At 41.4% G+C, this 19,525-nt stretch overlaps 1 protein-coding gene across 9 annotated transcripts in view; it reads right to left on the minus strand.

Moving 5' to 3' along the window:
• ablim1b (actin binding LIM protein 1b) overlaps positions 1 to 19,525 on the minus strand; it is a 400,575-nt gene that overhangs the window by 30,833 nt on the left and 350,217 nt on the right. For 6 of the 9 annotated variants that reach the window (XM_059947920.1, XM_059947911.1, XM_059947912.1 and 3 more), the window contains 4 exons: positions 17,593 to 17,697; positions 14,550 to 14,597; positions 4,931 to 5,068; positions 1,293 to 1,375 (listed from right to left, as the gene is read on the minus strand). In XM_059947920.1, coding sequence (XP_059803903.1) covers positions 1,293 to 1,375; positions 4,931 to 5,068; positions 14,550 to 14,597; positions 17,593 to 17,697 — 374 coding nt within the window. The remainder of the gene's footprint in view (positions 1 to 1,292; positions 1,376 to 4,930; positions 5,069 to 14,549; positions 14,598 to 17,592; positions 17,698 to 19,525) is intronic. The other 3 variants (XM_059947913.1, XM_059947915.1, XM_059947918.1) reach the window with 3 other exon arrangements.

Raw genomic sequence — 19,525 nt, forward strand, 5'->3', positions numbered from 1 at the left:
AACTATTGAATGCCGCATACATTGGTGATCTTGCCACGGCACGTATATTGAACATGGAAATGATACGTGCATCAATGGGAATCATGACCGGATACACCGTCAAATCCTGTTCCATCATTGCCTTTGGGTGGGTCAGGAAATGGCCAAGTAAAGGATATTAGGGTGAAATATTTTGGGTGGCATGGTGGAGATACGTCTCTACCAAAGGAGGTGTAAGGTGCTCCTTCCTTCCACTAGCCTGCAGGTCACCACTGCGCAAGGTGTAGCACCTGCTTAGCCCCCCGATCAGGGTCACGTGAAGCCATGGGCGCAGCTGGTGGATCGCCGTATGAGCAGCTGGTGCACATCACAAGTCCTAGATATATGATCACTGATACCAGTGAATCTCTAAAGAGTATTGATAATGGCTGGGGTCGCCCGTCTTGTAAAGACACTGCCCAGAAGAAGGTAATAGCAAACCCCTTCTGTAGAGAAAATTTGCCAAGAACAATCATGGTCATGGGAAGACCACGATCATGACTATGAAAGACATTGCTCGTAATGATGATGACAATGATAATGGGCAGAGGTAATGGTAGTCACCTTAGAAGAATGCACGGATATAAAATGCTCTGGGGTATGCTAAAGCATGTCAGTAATTATTTGTCATAAAATGATGCAAGAATTATTAGAATGAACAGCTGGAAGCCGGAAATATTACTGATACAAAGTAAGCAAAATAAAGATATTTTTTAAAATCTTTACAAAATAAAATAATGTAAAATAATACAAATAAATGCAAAAGGTTGGCTTGAATAGATTTTTCTTCCTAATATGTGCTATACAACAATATGAAATTTAAGTTATATTTATTTATTGAGATACAGTGCGGAATAGGGTCTTCTGAACCTTCAAGTTGCGCTACCTAGCAACAGGTTTAACTCTAGCCTAACCACAGGACGATTTACAATGAGAAATTAACCTGCTAACCACTGCGTCTTTGGAATGTGGGAGGAAGCTGGAGCACCCAGAGGTAGCCCATGCGCTCTACAGGGAGAATGTAAGAATGCTTAAAGATGGCATCAAAATTGAATTCCCAGCTCTGAAGTCCTGAGCTGTAACAGACTCACACAAAATAATTAAGATACCTTTCCTATCAGCTTAGCCCCAATGGACAAGGCAAAGAAAACAAATAAAGCTACCCTATGCATCAACACACCAAGTACTGACTCTGCCTCAGTCATGCTGTGCCTTTATGCGAAGATGTAAACTCCATTCCTTTTAACAGCCTTAGGTACACAAACCAAACATACTTTATTGAGTTGCTCCTCCTGGAGTTGCCTTCGTCTGAGTTTTTCCTCATCTTCCTCTTCTCGTTCACTGCCTCTCCTCCTGTCTGTCGTGAAACAGTCACAAAATACAGCTTTAGAGATCTACAAGAGGGGCAGGCTTTGTATAAGTTAAATCAAAGAGAGATGAAGCTCACAATCTTCAAGATGGCATGGCTGCATCCAAGAAGATACTTACAGAAGGCTTCTTGAGATAAACTGTATCATGGGCATCCAATATCATTCTTCCTTCAAAAGAGATGTGTGGGACATCTTTTATCAAGTACTTGATTGAGGCAAGTGGCTGTCACTGTGACATCACCTAATGGTGACTCTACCCATAAGATACACAACCCTCTTGGGAGCTACGTGTCAAATTGGGGCTCTGAACCAGCACAAGATGATGAGAAATTACTTTAGTCAGAGGGTGGTAAATCTGTGGAATTTGTTGCCATGGCTGTGGAGGCCCAGTCAATGGGTGCATTTAAGCCAGAGACAGGTTCTTGATTAGTCAGAGCATCAGAGGGTATGGGGAGAAGGCAGGTGAGTTGGGATGACTGGAAGAATTGGATCAGCCATGATTGAATGGTGGAACAGACTCGCTGGGCCTGATTCTGCTCCTACATCTTATGGTCTTAAGATGCAAGGAAGATTGGGAGGAAGTTGGTTTTGAAAACTAAGCAGGGGACTTCAGTAATATACTAGTAACTGAAGGAATAGGAGTATCTTTCTCCTGATCATACAGGAATTAAAGTAGAAAGAAAAATTGGTTTTAGGGTTGACAACAGAGTTTTTAAATACCTAATGGCAAAAACCAATAGCCAGGAGACATGCTCATCCCACCCACAACTCCATGAAAGTTGGACAAATTTTGTCCTGAGAAAAGAGCAGGGCTGAATTATGGCCTATTTAATGGTCAGTTGGCAATATAAATGAGATGTAGTCATATGAAGGTATGATTCATTAATAATAGGAAGGTATACTTTTTAATGTAGCAAAATACTTTAACTCAAACAAATGTACCTGTAAACTTATTTTCTTCAGGACTTTAAAATGTAAAATTCATAAAGATTTGTAATTTCCAATGATAATTACCTCAGCATCTTATTTAGTTGTACATGCAGTTACAGGATTGCTCATACTGCTCGTGATGACTACCTTTTAGCATGTGCTCGACATGAATGTGTGGTTGCATTCGTGACAGACAGTAATCTCAGTTGCGTGAACAGCAGTGAGCAGCAACACTGGGTGGCCATTCAGAAAGTCATTTGTTAATAAGATGGAAAAAAATAAACAAAATAGTCACAGAAGTTAGTGAGACGTTCTAATGGTAAAAAAAAATCTGTCTTTCTTCCATCTTCATTCCACTTCAAAAAATAATTTGAGCTAAAAGATCAAAACTTTTGTACTGAAGACCCAGCAAAGAACCTAAGCCAAGAGCAAACATGGTTTATATAAACTTTACCAGTTGCCACGTCCAACCACGTTAAGTGGATTGCAGATGCTGCTGTTGTTTGTTATGAAGGAAATCAGGGCTTTAATAGAATAAAAACCACTCCATAACAAAAACGAAAAGTACAAAGCAGTTACACATGAAAAGTTCTATTAGGTCATAATATGGGTACCAAACTCTCTTTGATGGTAATGGATGAAATCAGTCAACCAGAGTGATGATGACTTTTGGAACTAAAATATTTATAGCGCATTATTCAAAAGACTCATTTCAAAGAGATTAATTGATTCAAGTTCCAATATTAAAACCCTATCAATCAATCCACAGTGCAGACCATTTAAATACTTTAAGAGCTCGGATGACAAAGTAATGAGAAATTAGAGATGTTTCTAATTTTAGGACATCGTGCTGGCGACAGTTTTCCTTAATGGAGCTGAAAATATATTCACTCAGTTTGAAAAAAAAGTGAAGGAACATCAGTGGAATGAAAACAAGGTCTGATGGAGATGGAATTAAAGGCCCCTTGGCTCGATGGCACGTATTGCCTTTCTGCATAGAACCAAGTGTCCCTTGTGATTTGGCAGGATGCACTGCATCAGAAATCTGAATCTCACCTTAGAGACAGCTCCAATTATGTGATAAAACCCCCCAAAAAATAAACATTAGTGCAGGAGCCATGCATCTGTTTTCTATCTGCATTGTATTCTGTGTTATGCACTTGAACATGTTTATTACGGTAGATAGTCATGTGGATGGGGGGGCGTGGCAGAAGTGAATAATTTTAATTACGTGTTCATGCTTTTTAGAGTCAGTCTGGCTAGTTTAGAATTAGGGAATGGGTCGGGATGATATCTTTTTGTTGAGCGTTTAATTTCATTTAACTATTTGTGTTTAACTTCACTTAATTTCATTAGTTTAAGTTTCATTAGTTTTATCGTTTCAAGACTGTTTTGTTAGTTTCTATTACAGGATCGAATTAACTTTTTCAACTTTGAACACTACTATTATTGGATTCTACAGGACATACTGCCTGGATTCTAAGTGGCGTTGGCTTGTTCCAGTAGCCACTAAAACTAGTATTAGCACTAATTAGCCGTCAACACCGGGAAAATCCATCTGATTCGACAATACATTTTTAGGGAAGTAAGCTGGTTGTATGCCTCCCTCATATAAATCTGGTCTTTATGTGACCTAAGCCCACAACACTGAGGTTGGTACTTAACTGCTGACTGAAGCATCAGTCAACTCAGGAGTAATTTGGTATGTCACCGGCAAATTTCTACAGAGGTACTGTGTACAGCATTCTAACCACCATCTGGTATGGGAGAGGGAGGGGGATGGGAAGGTTGGTCTGCTGCGCAGGATGGAAGTAAGCTGCAGAGAGTTGTAAACTTACGTCAGCTCCATCATGGGCACTTAGCCTCCATAGTATCCAGGATATCTTCAGGGAGCAATGCCTCAGAAAGGTGGTATCCATCATTAAGGACCCCCATCACCCAGGACATGACTTATTTTTATTGCTACCATCAGGAAGGAGATACAGGAGCCAGAAAGCACACTCTCAATGATTCAGGAACAGTTTCGTCCCCTCTGCCATCCGATTTCTGAATGGATGTTGAATTAATGAACATGAATTCACCACTTTTTATTTCTATTTCTGCACTAATTATTTAATTTAACTATTTAATGTGTATCTTCTTACCGTAATTAAAGTTTTTTCTATTATTATGTACTGAAATGTACAGCTGCCACAAAAACCTGAAACTTCACAACATGTTGGTAATATTAAATCTGAGACTGATTCTGAGATGGGTAATAAATACAAAACAGCAAGGTCCATAAACATTTATAAAATAAACTTCCAATAAAAGGAGCCAATTAAGAATTTAAATGGTACTGCACAGTAGTCTTCACCTTTTCCCTGAATGACATATGAAGATGTATTAATGCAAATGATAATCAAAACAGAAAAACCTGTTTGCTGTGAATTTATGTTTTGTTTCATTTAGAAAAGTTATTTTTAAAGAACTAATACCCAGATAAAAAGAGAGATTTTGAAATGTGCTTTTTAATTTTGTTAAATTTCACCTGAAACCATTTACATTATTCCCTTAGAATTTTAAAAGTAATTAATGAACTGCAAGGCCTATGTGTCAGGCTCTTATCATACCTATGGTACCTGGACCTGGCCAGTAGTCAGTCTCCACCTCGGAAGTCTGATCAGGATCTGGAGCCTGGGCGGCGGGGAACTTGGATGACTTGATGATCTCCACGCCTGTCTTGAGTTGTGCTGCCATTGCAGCTGCATCTAGAGTGGCAATCAGTGGGAACTCAGCACAGGTTACTGTCTTTGCAATAGACTGGGGGGGGGGGGGGGGGTTCCCTTTAACCTCTGTGTGCCTTCAGCACACTTTGCTAAAGAGTGTCATCATTTTAAACAACATCATAGTGTTTTGGCATAGAGGTAACACATTCTGTTTCCAATCAAATCACCATTATTGGACCAAACTGTTTACTCAAATATCTGCTGGTATTTTATATAATGACTGAAATACAAGTAATTCCCTAGTATGCTTGCTAGTGGTAATAGTATGTATAGAGCAGTTTGATATGTCTTCAGTGGTAATACAAAGTATAATTCTGGAAATCTCTTGAAGCTTCTTTGTTCTGCATTATTTAACCATATATAACCACATATATAACTACTAGAAGCTCATTCCACACAGCTATCACTCTTTGAGTAAAGAAGTTCCCCCTCGTGTTACCCTAAACTTTTTCTCCCAACTTTCAACTCATGTCCTCTTGTTTGAATCTCCCCTATTCTCAATGGAAAAAGCCTATCCACATCAACTCTATCTATCCCCCTCATAATTTTAAATACCTCTATCAAGTCCCCCCTCAACCTTCTACGCTTCAAAGAATAAAGACCGAACTTGTTCAACCTTTCTCTGTAACTTAGGTGCTGAAACCCAGGTAACATTCTAGTAAATCTCCTCTGTACTCTCTCTAATTTGTTGACATCTTTCCTGTAATTCGGTGACCAGAACTGTACACAATACTCCAAATTCAGCCTCACCAATGCCTTGTACAATTTTAACATTACATCCCTACTCCTACACTCAATGCTCTGATTTATAAAGGCCAGCATACCAAAAGCTTTCTTCACCACCCTATCCACAGAGGAGTTCAGGGAATTATGCACTGTTATTCTTAGATCACTCTGTTCTACTGCATTCCTCAGTGCCCTACCATTTACCATGTATGTCCTATTTTGATTAGTCCTGCCAAAATGTAGCACCTCACACTTATCAGCATTAAACTCCATCTGCCATCTTTTAGCCCACTCTTCTAACTGGCCTGAATCTCTTTGAAAACCTACTTCATTATCCACAACGCCACCTATTTTAGTATCATCTGCATACTTACTAATCTAATTTACCACCCCATCATTCAGATCATTAATGTATATGACAAACAACATTGGATCCAGTACAGATCCCTGAGGCACAGCACTAGTCACCGGCCTCCAATCTGAAAAACAGTTATCCACCACTACTCTCTGGCATCTCCCATCCAGCCACTGTTGAATCCATTTTACTACTTCAATATTAGCACGTAAAGATTGAACCTTCCTAACTAACCTTCTGTGTGGAACCTTGTCAAAGGCCTTACTGAAGTCCATATAGACAACATCCACTGCTTTACCCCCGTCAACTTTCCTAGTAACCTCTTCAAAAAATTCAATAAGATTTGTTAAACATGACCTTCCACACACAAATCCATGTTGACTGCTCCTAATCAGACCCTGTTTATCCATATACTATATATACTATCTTTAAGAATGCTTTCCATTAATTTACCCACCACTGATGTCAAACTTACAGGCAGATCATTGCTAGGTTTACTCTTAGAACCATTTTTTAAAGAAAGGAACCACATGAGCAATACGCTAATCCTCTAATGACATTTCTAATGACATTTGAAATATTTCTGTCAGAGCCCCTGCTATTTCTACACTAACTTCCCTCAGGTCCCAGGGAATATCCTGTCAGGACCTGGAGACTTACCCACTTTTATATTCTTTAAAAGCTCTAGTTCTTCCTCTTCTTTAATCATCATAGTTTCCATAACTACCCTACTTGTTTCCCTTACCTTACACAATTCAATATCCTTCTCCTTATTGAATACCGATGAAGAAATAGTTCAAAATCTCCCCCATCTCTTTGGGCTCCACATGCAGCTGTCCACTCTGATTCTCTAAGGGACCAATTTTATCCCTCGCTATCCTTTTGCTGTCAATATGACTGTAGAAACCCTTTGGATTTATTTGAATATATTTTTGATTTTGGCATTATTTGAATAAGTGCTTTTGCATTAGTTAAATCTTATCTACAAATGAATGGAATTTTCCTCATCTCTGTAGTATAAAAATAGCTGTTCTATACAAGGTACCATCTTTGTTCCTTTCTCTCTCTCTCTCTCCCTTTCTTTGCTTAGCCGACCTTCTATCATTGTCTGTTCAAATTTCCTTTGCTTCATCAACTCTGAACAGAGCAGCTGTGAAGCAACAAGTTTTTTTTGCCTCTTTCTTGACTTCTGAAAGATCAGAAAACATCAGAATTAAATACCATCAAGGTATTTTTATCATTGGTTATTCCTGAAGACAAGCCACAATGTAAATGATTGACATATTTATGCAAAGTTTATAAGTCTTTGTGATATAAGATCTGTAAGATATGGAAGTCTGTCTTACATATTCGAAGTAATTCTTAAAAGTTGTCTGCAATACTCAATGTTCATTTTCTTTAGCATGCTCTAGGCCTTGATTTCATTTAGAATGGTCATTAATTTTTACAGTTTTAGTTGGCATAGGAACTGTTAGCACAAATGCAATTAAGATGTTGACAAGTTAAAAATAACTTCTCATCAAAGTGAAATCTCAGAATAGACATGGGCTTCAGATTGGAAACATGAATATTACAGCTTTGATCCTTTCACAATCTTACTTTAATTCAGAAAGGTTCTTCAGCGGAGGTGTAGGGTCAATAAGCTAACATCAAGCAAACAAAAAGGCAGGAGATCATCTCTGAAAAAGGTTTCCTTATGTTGCTCCCCAAAATCTACCCTTCACAACATATTCTGCTCTGTCATATTATTTGATCAACCTACATATTGATTGATAAACAAACTCCAACACTGTGATACAGTCTGATGGTAAATTCCCTGTGTTCCAGTCCATTTCAACTATCCCTCTTAACCACTGTTCCCTAGAAAAGTTATTTATGTTCACCTATGTCAAGGAAGGAGAAGCCACTTCACCTTCTGAGCCCCAATCCACTGCTCCTACAACCCCAGAATGACCAAACCTGGTGTAAATTGACAAATCACTCATCAGCATAAAAATTCTGACCTAAGAGTACTAAGAACGTGCAATAGAAGAGGCTCTTAAATTCACTTCGGGATTAAACTGTCCCTCTCTTGGATCTTGTTAAAGATGAACATCCTGCTCAGTACCACTTTCATCAGCTTATTTGCTCTCGTAATGAAGGTATTTTTGTGGCAATTTGGCTTTAGATTCTTCAACTATCGCCACAACTCCGCACCCCCCCCCCAAATGAAATCACGTATGTTGAGTATCCTAATTCTCTGCTTTTATTACTTATGACCCAATCCCCAACGGCAATAACTCTGGTGCATGGTAAACTTACACTTCAGTTTCCTGTTAAATTTCTCCATCTGTGCTGCAGATGGTGGCTTGTTGCCTGGATATTTTTAACTAATGTGCAGGCTTTTCTGCTAAATCAGCCAAGTTAGTATCAATAACTACAGAGTCCTTAATATAGTATGACATCCTCTCAGCATAAACAAACAAATGCTGAGATTTGGTCATACAATGGTAAAGAACAGCTGCCTCACATCTCCAGTGTCCCAGGTTCAATCCCAAACTCTACTGCTCTCTGTGTGGAGTTTGCATGCCTCCCACATCCCTGTGATAGTGCGGGTTTCCCTGGGCCCTCTGATGCCTCCCACATCCCTGTGACAGTGTGGGTTTCCCTGGGCCCTCTGATGCCTCCCACATCCCTGTGACAGTGTGGGTTTCCCTGGGCCCTCTGATGCCTCCCACATCCCTGTGACAGTGTGGGTTTCCCTGGGCCCTCTGATGCCTCCCACGTCCCTGTGACAGTGTGGGTTTCCCTGGGCCCTCTGATGTCTCCCATGTCCGTGTGACAGTGTGGGTTTTCCTGGGCCCTCTAATGCCTCCCACATCCCTGTGACAGTGTGGGTTTCCCTGGGCCCTCTGATGTCTCCCATGTCCCTGTGACAGTGTGGGTTTCCCTGGGCCCTCTGATGCCTCCCACGACCCTGTGACAGTGTGGGTTTCCCTGGGCCCTCTGATGCCTCCCACATCCCTGTGACAGTGTGGGTTTCCCTGAGCCCCCGATGCCTTCCATGTCCCTGTGACAGTGTGGGTTTCCCTGGGCCCTCTGATGCCTCCCACATCCCTGTGACAGTGCGGGTTTCCCTGGGCCCTCTGATGTCTCCCATGTCCCTGTGACAGTGTGGGTTTCCTTGGGCCCTCTGATGCCTCCCACATCCCTGTGACAGTGTGGGTTTCCCTGGGCCCTCTGATGCCTCTCACGTCCCTGTGACAGTGTGGGTTTCCCTGGGCCCTCTGATGCCTCCCACATCTCTGTGACAGTGTGGGTTTCCCTGGGCCCTCTGATGCCTCCCACGACCCTGTGACAGTGTGGGTTTCCCTGGGCCCTCTGATGCCTCCCACATCCCTGTGACAGTGTGGGTTTCCCTGAGCCCCCGATGCCTTCCATGTCCCTGTGACAGTGTGGGTTTCCCTGGGCCCTCTGATGCCTCCCACATCCCTGTGACAGTGCGGGTTTCCCTGGGCCCTCTGATGTCTCCCATGTCCCTGTGACAGTGTGGGTTTCCTTGGGCCCTCTGATGCCTCCCACATCCCTGTGACAGTGTGGGTTTCCCTGGGCCCTCTGATGCCTCTCACGTCCCTGTGACAGTGTGGGTTTCCCTGGGCCCTCTGATGCCTCCCACATCTCTGTGACAGTGTGGGTTTCTCTGGGCCCTCTGATGCCTCCCACATCCCTGTGACAGTGTGGGTTTCCCTGGGCCCTCTGATGCCTCCCATGTCCCTGTGACAGTGTGGGTTTCCCTGGGCCCTCTGATGCCTCCCATGTCCCTGTGACAGTGTGGGTTTCCCTGGGCCCTCTGATGCCTCCCACGTCCCTGTGACAGTGTGGGTTTCCCTGGGCCCTCTGATGCCTCCCACATCCCTGTGACAGTGTGGGTTTCCCTGGGCCCTCTGATGCCTCCCATGTCCCTGTGACAGTGTGGGTTTCCCTGGGCCCTCTGATGCCTCCCACATCCCTGTGACAGTGTGGGTTTCCCTGGGCCCTCTGATGCCTCCCACATCCCTGTGACAGTGTGGGTTTCCCTGGGCCCTCTGATGCCTCCCACATCTCTGTGACAGTGTGGGTTTCCCTGGGCCCTCTGATGCCTCCCACATCCCTGTGACAGTGTGGGTTTCCTTGGGCCCTCTGATGCCTCCCACATCCCTGTGACAGTGTGGGTTTCCCTGGGCCCTCTGATGCCTCCCATGTCCCTGTGACAGTGTGAGTTTCCCTGGGCCCTCTGATGCCTCCCACATCCCTGTGACAGTGTGGGTTTCCCTGGGCCCTCTGATGCCTCCCACATCTCTGTGACAGTGTGGGTTTCTCTGGGCCCTCTGATGCCTCCCACATCCCTGTGACAGTGTGGGTTTCCCTGGGCCCTCTGATGCCTCCCACATCTCTGTGACAGTGTGGGTTTCCCTGGGCCCTCTGATGCCTCCCACATCCCTGTGACAGTGTGGGTTTCCCTGGGCCCTCTGATGTCTCCCATGTCCCTGTGACAGTGTGGGTTTCCTTGGGCCCTCTGATGCCTCCCACATCCCTGTGACAGTGTGGGTTTCCCTGGGCCCTCTGATGCCTCCCATGTCCCTGTGACAGTGTGAGTTTCCCTGGGCCCTCTGATGCCTCCCACATCCCTGTGACAGTGTGGGTTTCCCTGGGCCCTCTGATGCCTCCCACATCTCTGTGACAGTGTGGGTTTCTCTGGGCCCTCTGATGCCTCCCACATCCCTGTGACAGTGTGGGTTTCCCTGGGCCCTCTGATGCCTCCCACATCCCTGTGACAGTGTGGGTTTCCCTGGGCCCTCTGATGCCTTCCATGTCCCTGTGACAGTGTGAGTTTCCCTGGGCCCTCTGATGCCTTCCATGTCCCTGTGACAGTGTGGGTTTCCCTGGGCCCTCTGATGCCTCCCACATCCCTGTGACAGTGTGGGTTTCCCTGGGCCCTCTGATGCCTCCCATGTCCGTGGGACAGTGTGGGTTTCCCTGGGCCCCCGATGCCTTCCATGTCCTTGTGACAGTGTGGGTTTCCCTGGGCCCTCTGATGCCTCCCATGTCCGTGGGACAGTGTGGGTTTCCCTGGGCCCTTTGCTTTCCTCCAACATCCCAAAGACACGCGGCTGGTAGATTGATTGGTCACCGTAATAGGTGAGTGGTGGAATCTTGGAAAGTCGAAAATTTGGTCAGAATGTGGGAGAGCAGTATTGAGAGCTTGATTGCCTGAATGTACTTGTGGGCTGATTGGCCTGATTCCATGCTCCAGCTCTTGATGAAAGATACTGAACAATATAAGGAAATACAAGGGCAGACGATCAAATGCCTGGTCAAGATGATGAGTTTTATCAATAGTCTTTCAGAGGGGGAAGAATAGATATAGTTTAATGTCTATAAGGATCGTACTGCCCAAGTCCATAGTTCCTGGAAAGTGACAACACCGGGTGGGTAGAGATGACGTATGGCATGCTTGCCTTTATTAGTCAAGGCATTGAGGAAGTTTTATAATAGCTAACTATAGTTAAGCCACATATGGAGAATTGCATTAAATTCTGGTTGTCCCATTATAGAAAGGATGTCGAGGCTTTGAAGAGGCTGAGGAAGAGTTTTACCGGTTTGCTGCCTGGATTAGAGGGATTGACTAATAAAAGCAATTGAACAGACTTACGTTCTTTTCTCTGGAGTTTTGAAAGTTGAGGAGAGATCTGATAAAAGTTTATAAGATTATGAGAGGCATGGGTGGAGTAGACATCACTTTCTGCTTCCAAGAATTAGAATGTCCAAAACTAGCGGATTTGCCAGGATAGCAAGTTTCTCATGCTTAGCTAATAGATCACCAGTGCCCTCTCGTGGCCCACCTCTTTTTCTTTGGCCTGCTGCTGGTATGATGATGAAGTGTCTTTAATACCCAGCCTCTCAAGTGGCAAACACACAAGAGCAGTATCACAGAGCATAGTGATTAGACTTTGTGCACATATGGAACAAACATGGAACAACCCAAAATCAGCCAGAGTTACAGAATTTTACATACAGGGTGGAAACTCTGAGTGATCAGAATTGACCATATCAATTGCCATTTAACTTTCTCAGAGGAGGGGCACTAATGCAGGCAAGTGGTACATTTTGTTTTGATAATGTAAAGATTAAATCCATTAAAGCTGATTATTTCCATTGATTCGATCATAAAATCTAAACTCTAGTTGATGCTGGATTAATTTTACGTATGGTAGAAATCAAGCCATGAATCTGGTTCAGAGCACAGCTTGAAACAATAGCTGTAGTTGCAATTTAAGGGCTCATTAACGGAACAAATTTAAAATTTCTTTGCTTCAAAAGTTTGGGACTGTTAATAGAGGTACCTCTTTTCTTTCCACAAGACAACTGAGAAGCATAGATTGAGAAAGGGAATCGAAGACTTTTTTCCAATAATTTGATCATTATTATCATGTGTTGTATGATGAAGGTGATCCTGGTCTTTCCATGACCATGATTGTTCTTGGCAAATTTTTCCACAGAAATGGTTTGCCATTACCTTCTTCTGGGCAGTGTCTTTTCAAGGTGGGTGACTCCAGCCAGTATCAATACTCTTCAGAGATTGTCTGCCTGGTGTCAGTGGTCGCATAACCAGGTCTTGTGATATACACCAGCTGTTCAGATGACCATCCACCACCTGTTCCCATGGTTTCCCATGACACCTTGCCCAAGGGTGACCTGCAGGAAGTGGAGGGAAGGAGCGCCTTTGGTAGAGATGAATCTTCACCCTGCCACCCATAATTTGGTAAATTCATCAATCGCGATTCCATTGGGAAGTTACAGAACAGGTCAGTGACACTACTAGAATGCTGTGAGCCTGATTATCTAATCTACCCTTCCCTCTGACAGCAATGAATTGTGGGATTCATGAAGAGTCTTGATTTACTGTAAATAGTTTAAAACTGAAATTAAATACAAAGGTTAAATTATGTTTTTCTTCAATTATAAGTTTAAAAGATGGTTAAGTATGAAATATTTATGTTACTTAAACATTCCAATAATCAGAATTTTCTGCCAAGGGGTTTAGTGGAAGCATTTTAAATTATTTAGACATTTAGAAAGACTTGCAGTTAAGGAAATTCACAAGCAAACAGTACTTAGAGATTAGTATGAGTATTGTTAATAGGAAAACAAGGAACATATTAATGGAGAGATGAATCAGAATGAAAAACTGTCATAAATAATAAAGAAACAAGGAAATAGACTTGGTTACATTCCAAAAGTATTCTTTAAATTGCTGTAAACTATATATTATGAAAAATTCTATTCATACTTGAAAAAGTAATTTTTCACAAAATGGCCATTTGGACAATAAGTGTTGTTGTCAGTTAAGATAAACTAAATTTATACCCATGAACGAAGGTACGAATTCATGTCAAGGACAGTCACTCAGCCGTCCTTGATGGGGGAAATGAATTCTATCAGTTTCAATCCTGTTCAGTGTGAGTTTGGGTTTGAAATACAGACCCTCTCTCATTAGGCTCTGACTGTGCTGAGTTTGCAATTGCACTCATTGGAGCAAATGTATAAATTGAAAAATGTTCACAGCAAATAGAGTAGAAGCAGCTTCCAGTTCTCATTCACAAAATCACTCTCTCCAGGACAACATGGTGCTCACTTCCATGTTATTTGCGGATCTTGACAGAAGAGAGTGCTTAAAAAGCTGCTCCACTCTCAGCCTGATGGCTAAGCACAGAAGGTAGATGTGGGCTAGAGTGCTAAACTTCAGTAAAATGGGGTGGAAATCTTCACATTCTAAATTCTGGAATTTCATCTGGTACTCAAAAGACCAGAGTCGAGGGTTGGGCAAGTTGTGTTGTCTGGCATTTTACTCCGATCTGGTCTGTGCCACGGCTGGGGTCCTGAGGCTGCTCTGGGTTTCACAAGGGAATGCCCCACTGTGTGACAAACTAAGTCTGAGGCTATGGGCCTACTCTGGCTGCTCCGGGTTTTGGGTTTATGGGTTCAATCTGGTTCTGAATCTCGATGCTTTATTATTCGTATGATTTGTTGTTTTCCACTCTCTGTGCATTGGATGTTGGTCCTTTTTTAAAAAAAAATTGGGTTCTTTCAGGTTTCTAGTTTTGTGGCTACCTGTAAGCAGACGAATCTGAAGGTTGTGTAATTTATACATACTTTGATAATAAATGTATTTTGACCTTTGAGGAAACTGCCTTAAATATGACCTTATGCAGCATCTATTTTACAAGATCTTTATATTGGTCCTAATATCTTGACAGATATAACAAGCTGTTATAGAAAGCAAAAAAAAAAGAGAATTTGGCACTATAATATACAATATACCAAAGCATCAGAAGGTAAATACAAAGTAGTAAGGAACTATACCATATTGCTTGTAGATAGGAGGCTTTCTGTATATATTAGTTCCTTGATCTGTGGAAAGAAAGTTGAACAGTTTACTAATTATTACACAAGACAATGAAGATTCTTTCCAATTCAAATTACAAATAAATTTGAAAATACACATTGATTTAATACAGGATGTTAAACACAGAAGGCAAATATCAATGTGTCATGTCAGAGTGCATCATAGAAACAGCAAAGGTAACCTTCACCAACCACACAGAAAAACATCAACCAATGTGGAAAGAAAAAGTGCAAAATATAAATACTTCTGAGCAAGGACAATGGCAACAATGCTCCACACAGTTTCTGCTTCTGACCTTTTCTTATTTAAGTACATTAATCAGGCTGATAACTGAGGATTACTATTCTTTGGCCAGAAGTCAATTTACTTGCGAACTGTCCTGTTCTCACTGGCTGCAGCACAGTGATGCAGCAGGTAAAGCTTTCACCTCACAGCTGAATCCCAGCCTCTGGAATTTGATGGTACTCACTGTGACCACATGGAGATCCTCTAGGAGCAATGGCATTATTTATAGCATGGAATAGGCCTTCCGACCCTTCAAGCCATGCCACCCACTGTCCCCCCGATTTAATCTGAGTCTAATCATGGGACAATTTACAATGACCAATTAACCTACAAACCAGTATGTCTTTGGACTGTGGGAGGAAACCAGAGCACCCGGAGGAAACCCATGTGGTCATGGGAAGGATATATAAACTCCTTACAGACAGTGGTGGGAATTTCAAACTTCCCAAATATGTGTGGGTTAGTAGCATGATTGGGCACTATAAATTGCACTTGCTGTGTGGGTGAGTGAAGAGAGAGGAGAACTGATAGGAATGTGGGCAGAATGAGTGGCATTAAAAATGAATGTTTAATGGTTGGTGGGCTAAAGGTTCCATTTCTATGTTATTTCTTCCTTTGACTAACCCAAGTTTAACATAAGCTCATAGGTTCCTATCAGAAAAGTAATGAAAAAATATTAAGAAATTCGGATAGTTATTAAATAGGAAAAATTATAATTTAAAACGCAATGAATGCTTCGTATGTTACAAGTCAGATGGAGTAAGATAATAGAGAGACACAGAGTAGTACAAGGTACACTCAAATTTAGCCACAGTGCGAATAGTATTAAAACTGTATGCAGCCAGACAGATCTATCATTGTGTAAGGTCAGTAATGTTACTCAACTGCCATTGGACGAGGACAAAATTAATACAACAAAGAGTTGAGTGAGGAGGACATTTATTTGAAGCCTGGTTCAAATTAGCCTATCACTTAGTTCATTAATAATTTGATATCTTGATACCATGGGGTATGATAGCTTGGTGGTTAGTACAATGCTTCACAGTACCTGCCACCCAGGTTAAGTCCCTGACCCGGTCTGTAAGAAGTTGGTACGTTCTCCCTGTGACCATGTAGTTTTTTTCTGGGTGCTCCTGTTTCCTTCCATAATGAAAAACGTACTGGTTGGCAGGTTCCTTAATCAATCATTGTAACCTATTATGTGATTAGGCAAGGGTTAAATTGGGCGTTGCTGGGTAGTGTGGCTCAAAAGGCGGGAAAGGCCTAATTTGCACTTTATCTCAATAAAATAAAATAATGGAATTTATAATTTAGAGTAAGCAAAGAAAATGACTGAGTGGAAGCAGTGCTTAAGTAGATAATAGGTTGGTTGTAAATGTTCCAGCCCAAGAACTGATGCAGATAAACCAATGATTGTGGATTATTCACCTTAGTAAGACTCTGGGACCTGATCATGAGTAATGTACATCAATAATAAAATGCCTGAAGCAGAGCACTGAGTCATGAAAGATCAAAGGCTTGCTGTTGCTGATATAGCATATAAACATGAAACACGGACAATGCTGTGTTCTGGCAGAGATCTGAAATGATGCCACAAGATTCTTTATTGTGCCTTCGTCCTGCTGGTTAACCAGTTCAGTGCACATTTACATGAAGGAAGCTTATCAATTTGAATTTTGTTTCTCAGTTTTTCAGTTGCAGTTTCTAAAGTTGAGGTACAAGTGGGCTGTACTGGGAACATTAAAACAAATGCTTGTGGAACAGTACACCATTGTTATCATTTTTCCATTTGATTACTTTAATTCGCTTTTCAGCTTTGCTGTGCACAGGTTTTGATGTCATCCCACTAAAGTCCATTAGAAGCATCAGGGCAACACATCATTCTCCTGAGACCAACAGAAAAACTGGTCCTTCACAAAATCAAAGTTAAGAGTAGTTTAGATGGATTTAAATTTAAATTTGTTCAATTTAGTAGTTCATTACAGCATCAATAAAGAAATTTAATACTAAGCTTGAGTTATCCTCATGCCTTAGTGGCTCTGTCTGCAGTACAGTGATTGTGTTTGTCATCTTCAAAGCAAAGACAGAGGATGGATAATAAGTCTAGTTTGACTTTTAACGTTTATTGCAGAATATTCTTCAGAACTAACAATTATTTCCCACACAATATATATAGCAATTAATCGTATATCCATTTAAAAGAGTCTGCTGGGGAGAAGTTCTTCCTTCATTGTAGTGATAAATGACAATGTGACAGCATATCCTGCTTCTGAAGTTTCTCATTAGTGACCAATAAAATCAAATTTTGGAAGCAAAGCCCATTGCACAGAATAACCATATTGTTCTTGTTCCATTCTTACCGGTGGCCAACAACAAATTTCTACTCCGTGTTTCTCCCCCTTGTCCGCTGAAGGAGTCCCTGGTCAAACTGAATGGGTGTGAGTTCTGATCGATGTCGAAGCACTTTTGAGATTTATGAGCAATTCAAAAACACTCAAGCAAACTCTAAGCAAACCACACATTCTAAAGATGCCTGTATTAGCAATCCCTGTGTAGGACTGCTTCGTAAGTGATCAGATAACTTTAAGCAAGGTGAATTCATAGACTGAAAAACTACTCCAAAGAATCTGTGAGGAGAAATGTAGACAGGACATATAAATAGAGACATAGCTACAGCCTAGACTACAACACTGACCATTGTGATTGAACTCCTACCTGGAAGATGGAAATGTTTAGGGGTCTGAACATAAGATGGTGTTAGAGGCCTGCTGTCTGGCCGCATAGGGAGAGGGGAGCTCCGACCACTGGATGGCTCAGTGCCTCCAATAAGAAGAGTAAAAATTAATGAGAATGGCACAGCTTCTTAAAATTTAATACAACAAAAATGGATCAGTAATAACATAAAAGCAAAATCAATTCAAAAATTACTTTACAGTGTTGCAACTTACACGAAACTGGGTTCACTTAAAGAACTCATTCATACTAAGATAATGAAAAAATACTTTGACCAAATAATAAATATTAAATTTTGCTTCAAATGAAAAACAAACTATTTATCTATTTGACTCTCAAGTACAAATATTTTAACACACCTGAACCATCTTAGATTAATTTTACAAAACAATAACTTTTAGTTTAGTTGTAAACGTAATTTAAGAAAGCAAAGTAAACAAAAGATAGTGAGTGATGGTTTCTATCCCACATTAAAGTCACTTACTGCAAACAGTAAACTGCACGTACTTTAATCCAGGCGCTCCCAACCTGGGGTCCATGGACTCCTCGTTTAACACAGAGGCCCATGGCATAAAAAAGGTTGGGAACCCCTGCCTCAATCCTTTCATGAACATCAAAATGTTACTTTTGTGAAAGGTCTTATTTAGTTGTTCTGTATAAACCTCAAGAAAAACAACAGCTACTGCTCATTGCACAGGAAACATTATAGGACCTTCGAAAGAAATTTGCAATGAACAGTAAATGCAGTAAACACACAGCCGGACAGGCAACATCCAGAGAAACAGGGCAATCACCTTGGGTTGAAGAGTGGATTGGGACAATTTATTTTATGGGAAGGATGTAATAGAGAAATAGAGGTCATTTAAAGGTGAAATTTTGAGGGTACAGAATCTTTATGTTCCTGTTGGGTTGAAAGGAAAGGTTAAAAGTTTGAGAGAGCCATGATTTTCAAGGGATATCGGAAACTTGGTTTGGAAAAAGAGAGAGATCTACAATAAATATAGACAGCATGGAGTAAATGAAGTGCTAGAGTAATATAAAGTATATAAAAAGAATCGTAAGAAAGAAATTAGAAAAGCTAAAAGAAGATACGAAGTTGCTTTGGCAAGTAAGGTGAAAATAAACCCAAAGGGTTTCTACAGTTATATTAATAGCAAAAGGATCGTGAGGGATAAAATTGGTCCCTTAGAGAATCAGAGTGGACAGCTATGTATGGAGCCAAAAGAGATGGGGGAGATTTTGAGCAATTTTTTTTCTTCGGTATTCACTAAGGAGAAGGATATTGAATTGTGTAAGGTAAGGAAAACAAGTAGGGAAGTTATGGAAACAATGGCAATTAAAGAGGAGGTGGTACTGGCATTTTTAAAGAATATAAAAGTGGATAAATCTCCAGGTCCTGACAGGATATTCCCTAGGATCTTGAGGGAAGTCAGCGTAGAAATGGCAGGGGCTCTGACAGAAATATTTCAAATCTCATTAGAAACGGGGATGGTGCCGGAGGATTGGCGTATTGCTCATGTTGTTCCATTATTTTAAAAGGGTTCTAAGAGTAAACCTAGCAATTATCCACCTGTAGGTTTGACGTCAGTGGTGGGTAAATTAATGGAAAGCATTCTTAGAGAAAGTATATGTAATTATCTGGATAGACAGGATCTGATTAGGAACAGTCAACATGGATTTGTGCGTGGAAGGTCATGTTTGACAAATTTTATTGAATTTTTTGAAGAGGTTACGAGGAAAGATGACAAGGGTAAAGCAGTGGATGTTGTCTATATGGACTTCAGTAAGGCCTTTGACAAGGTTCCACAGGGAAGGTTAGTTAGGAAGGTTCAATCTTTAGGTGCTAATAGTGAAGTAGTAAAATGGATTCAACAGTGGCTAGATGGGAGATGCCAGAGAGTAGTGGTGGATAATT

Source organism: Hypanus sabinus, chromosome 22 (assembly GCF_030144855.1).
Source record: "Hypanus sabinus isolate sHypSab1 chromosome 22, sHypSab1.hap1, whole genome shotgun sequence".
In the NCBI taxonomy this organism is placed as follows: domain Eukaryota; kingdom Metazoa; phylum Chordata; class Chondrichthyes; order Myliobatiformes; family Dasyatidae; genus Hypanus; species Hypanus sabinus.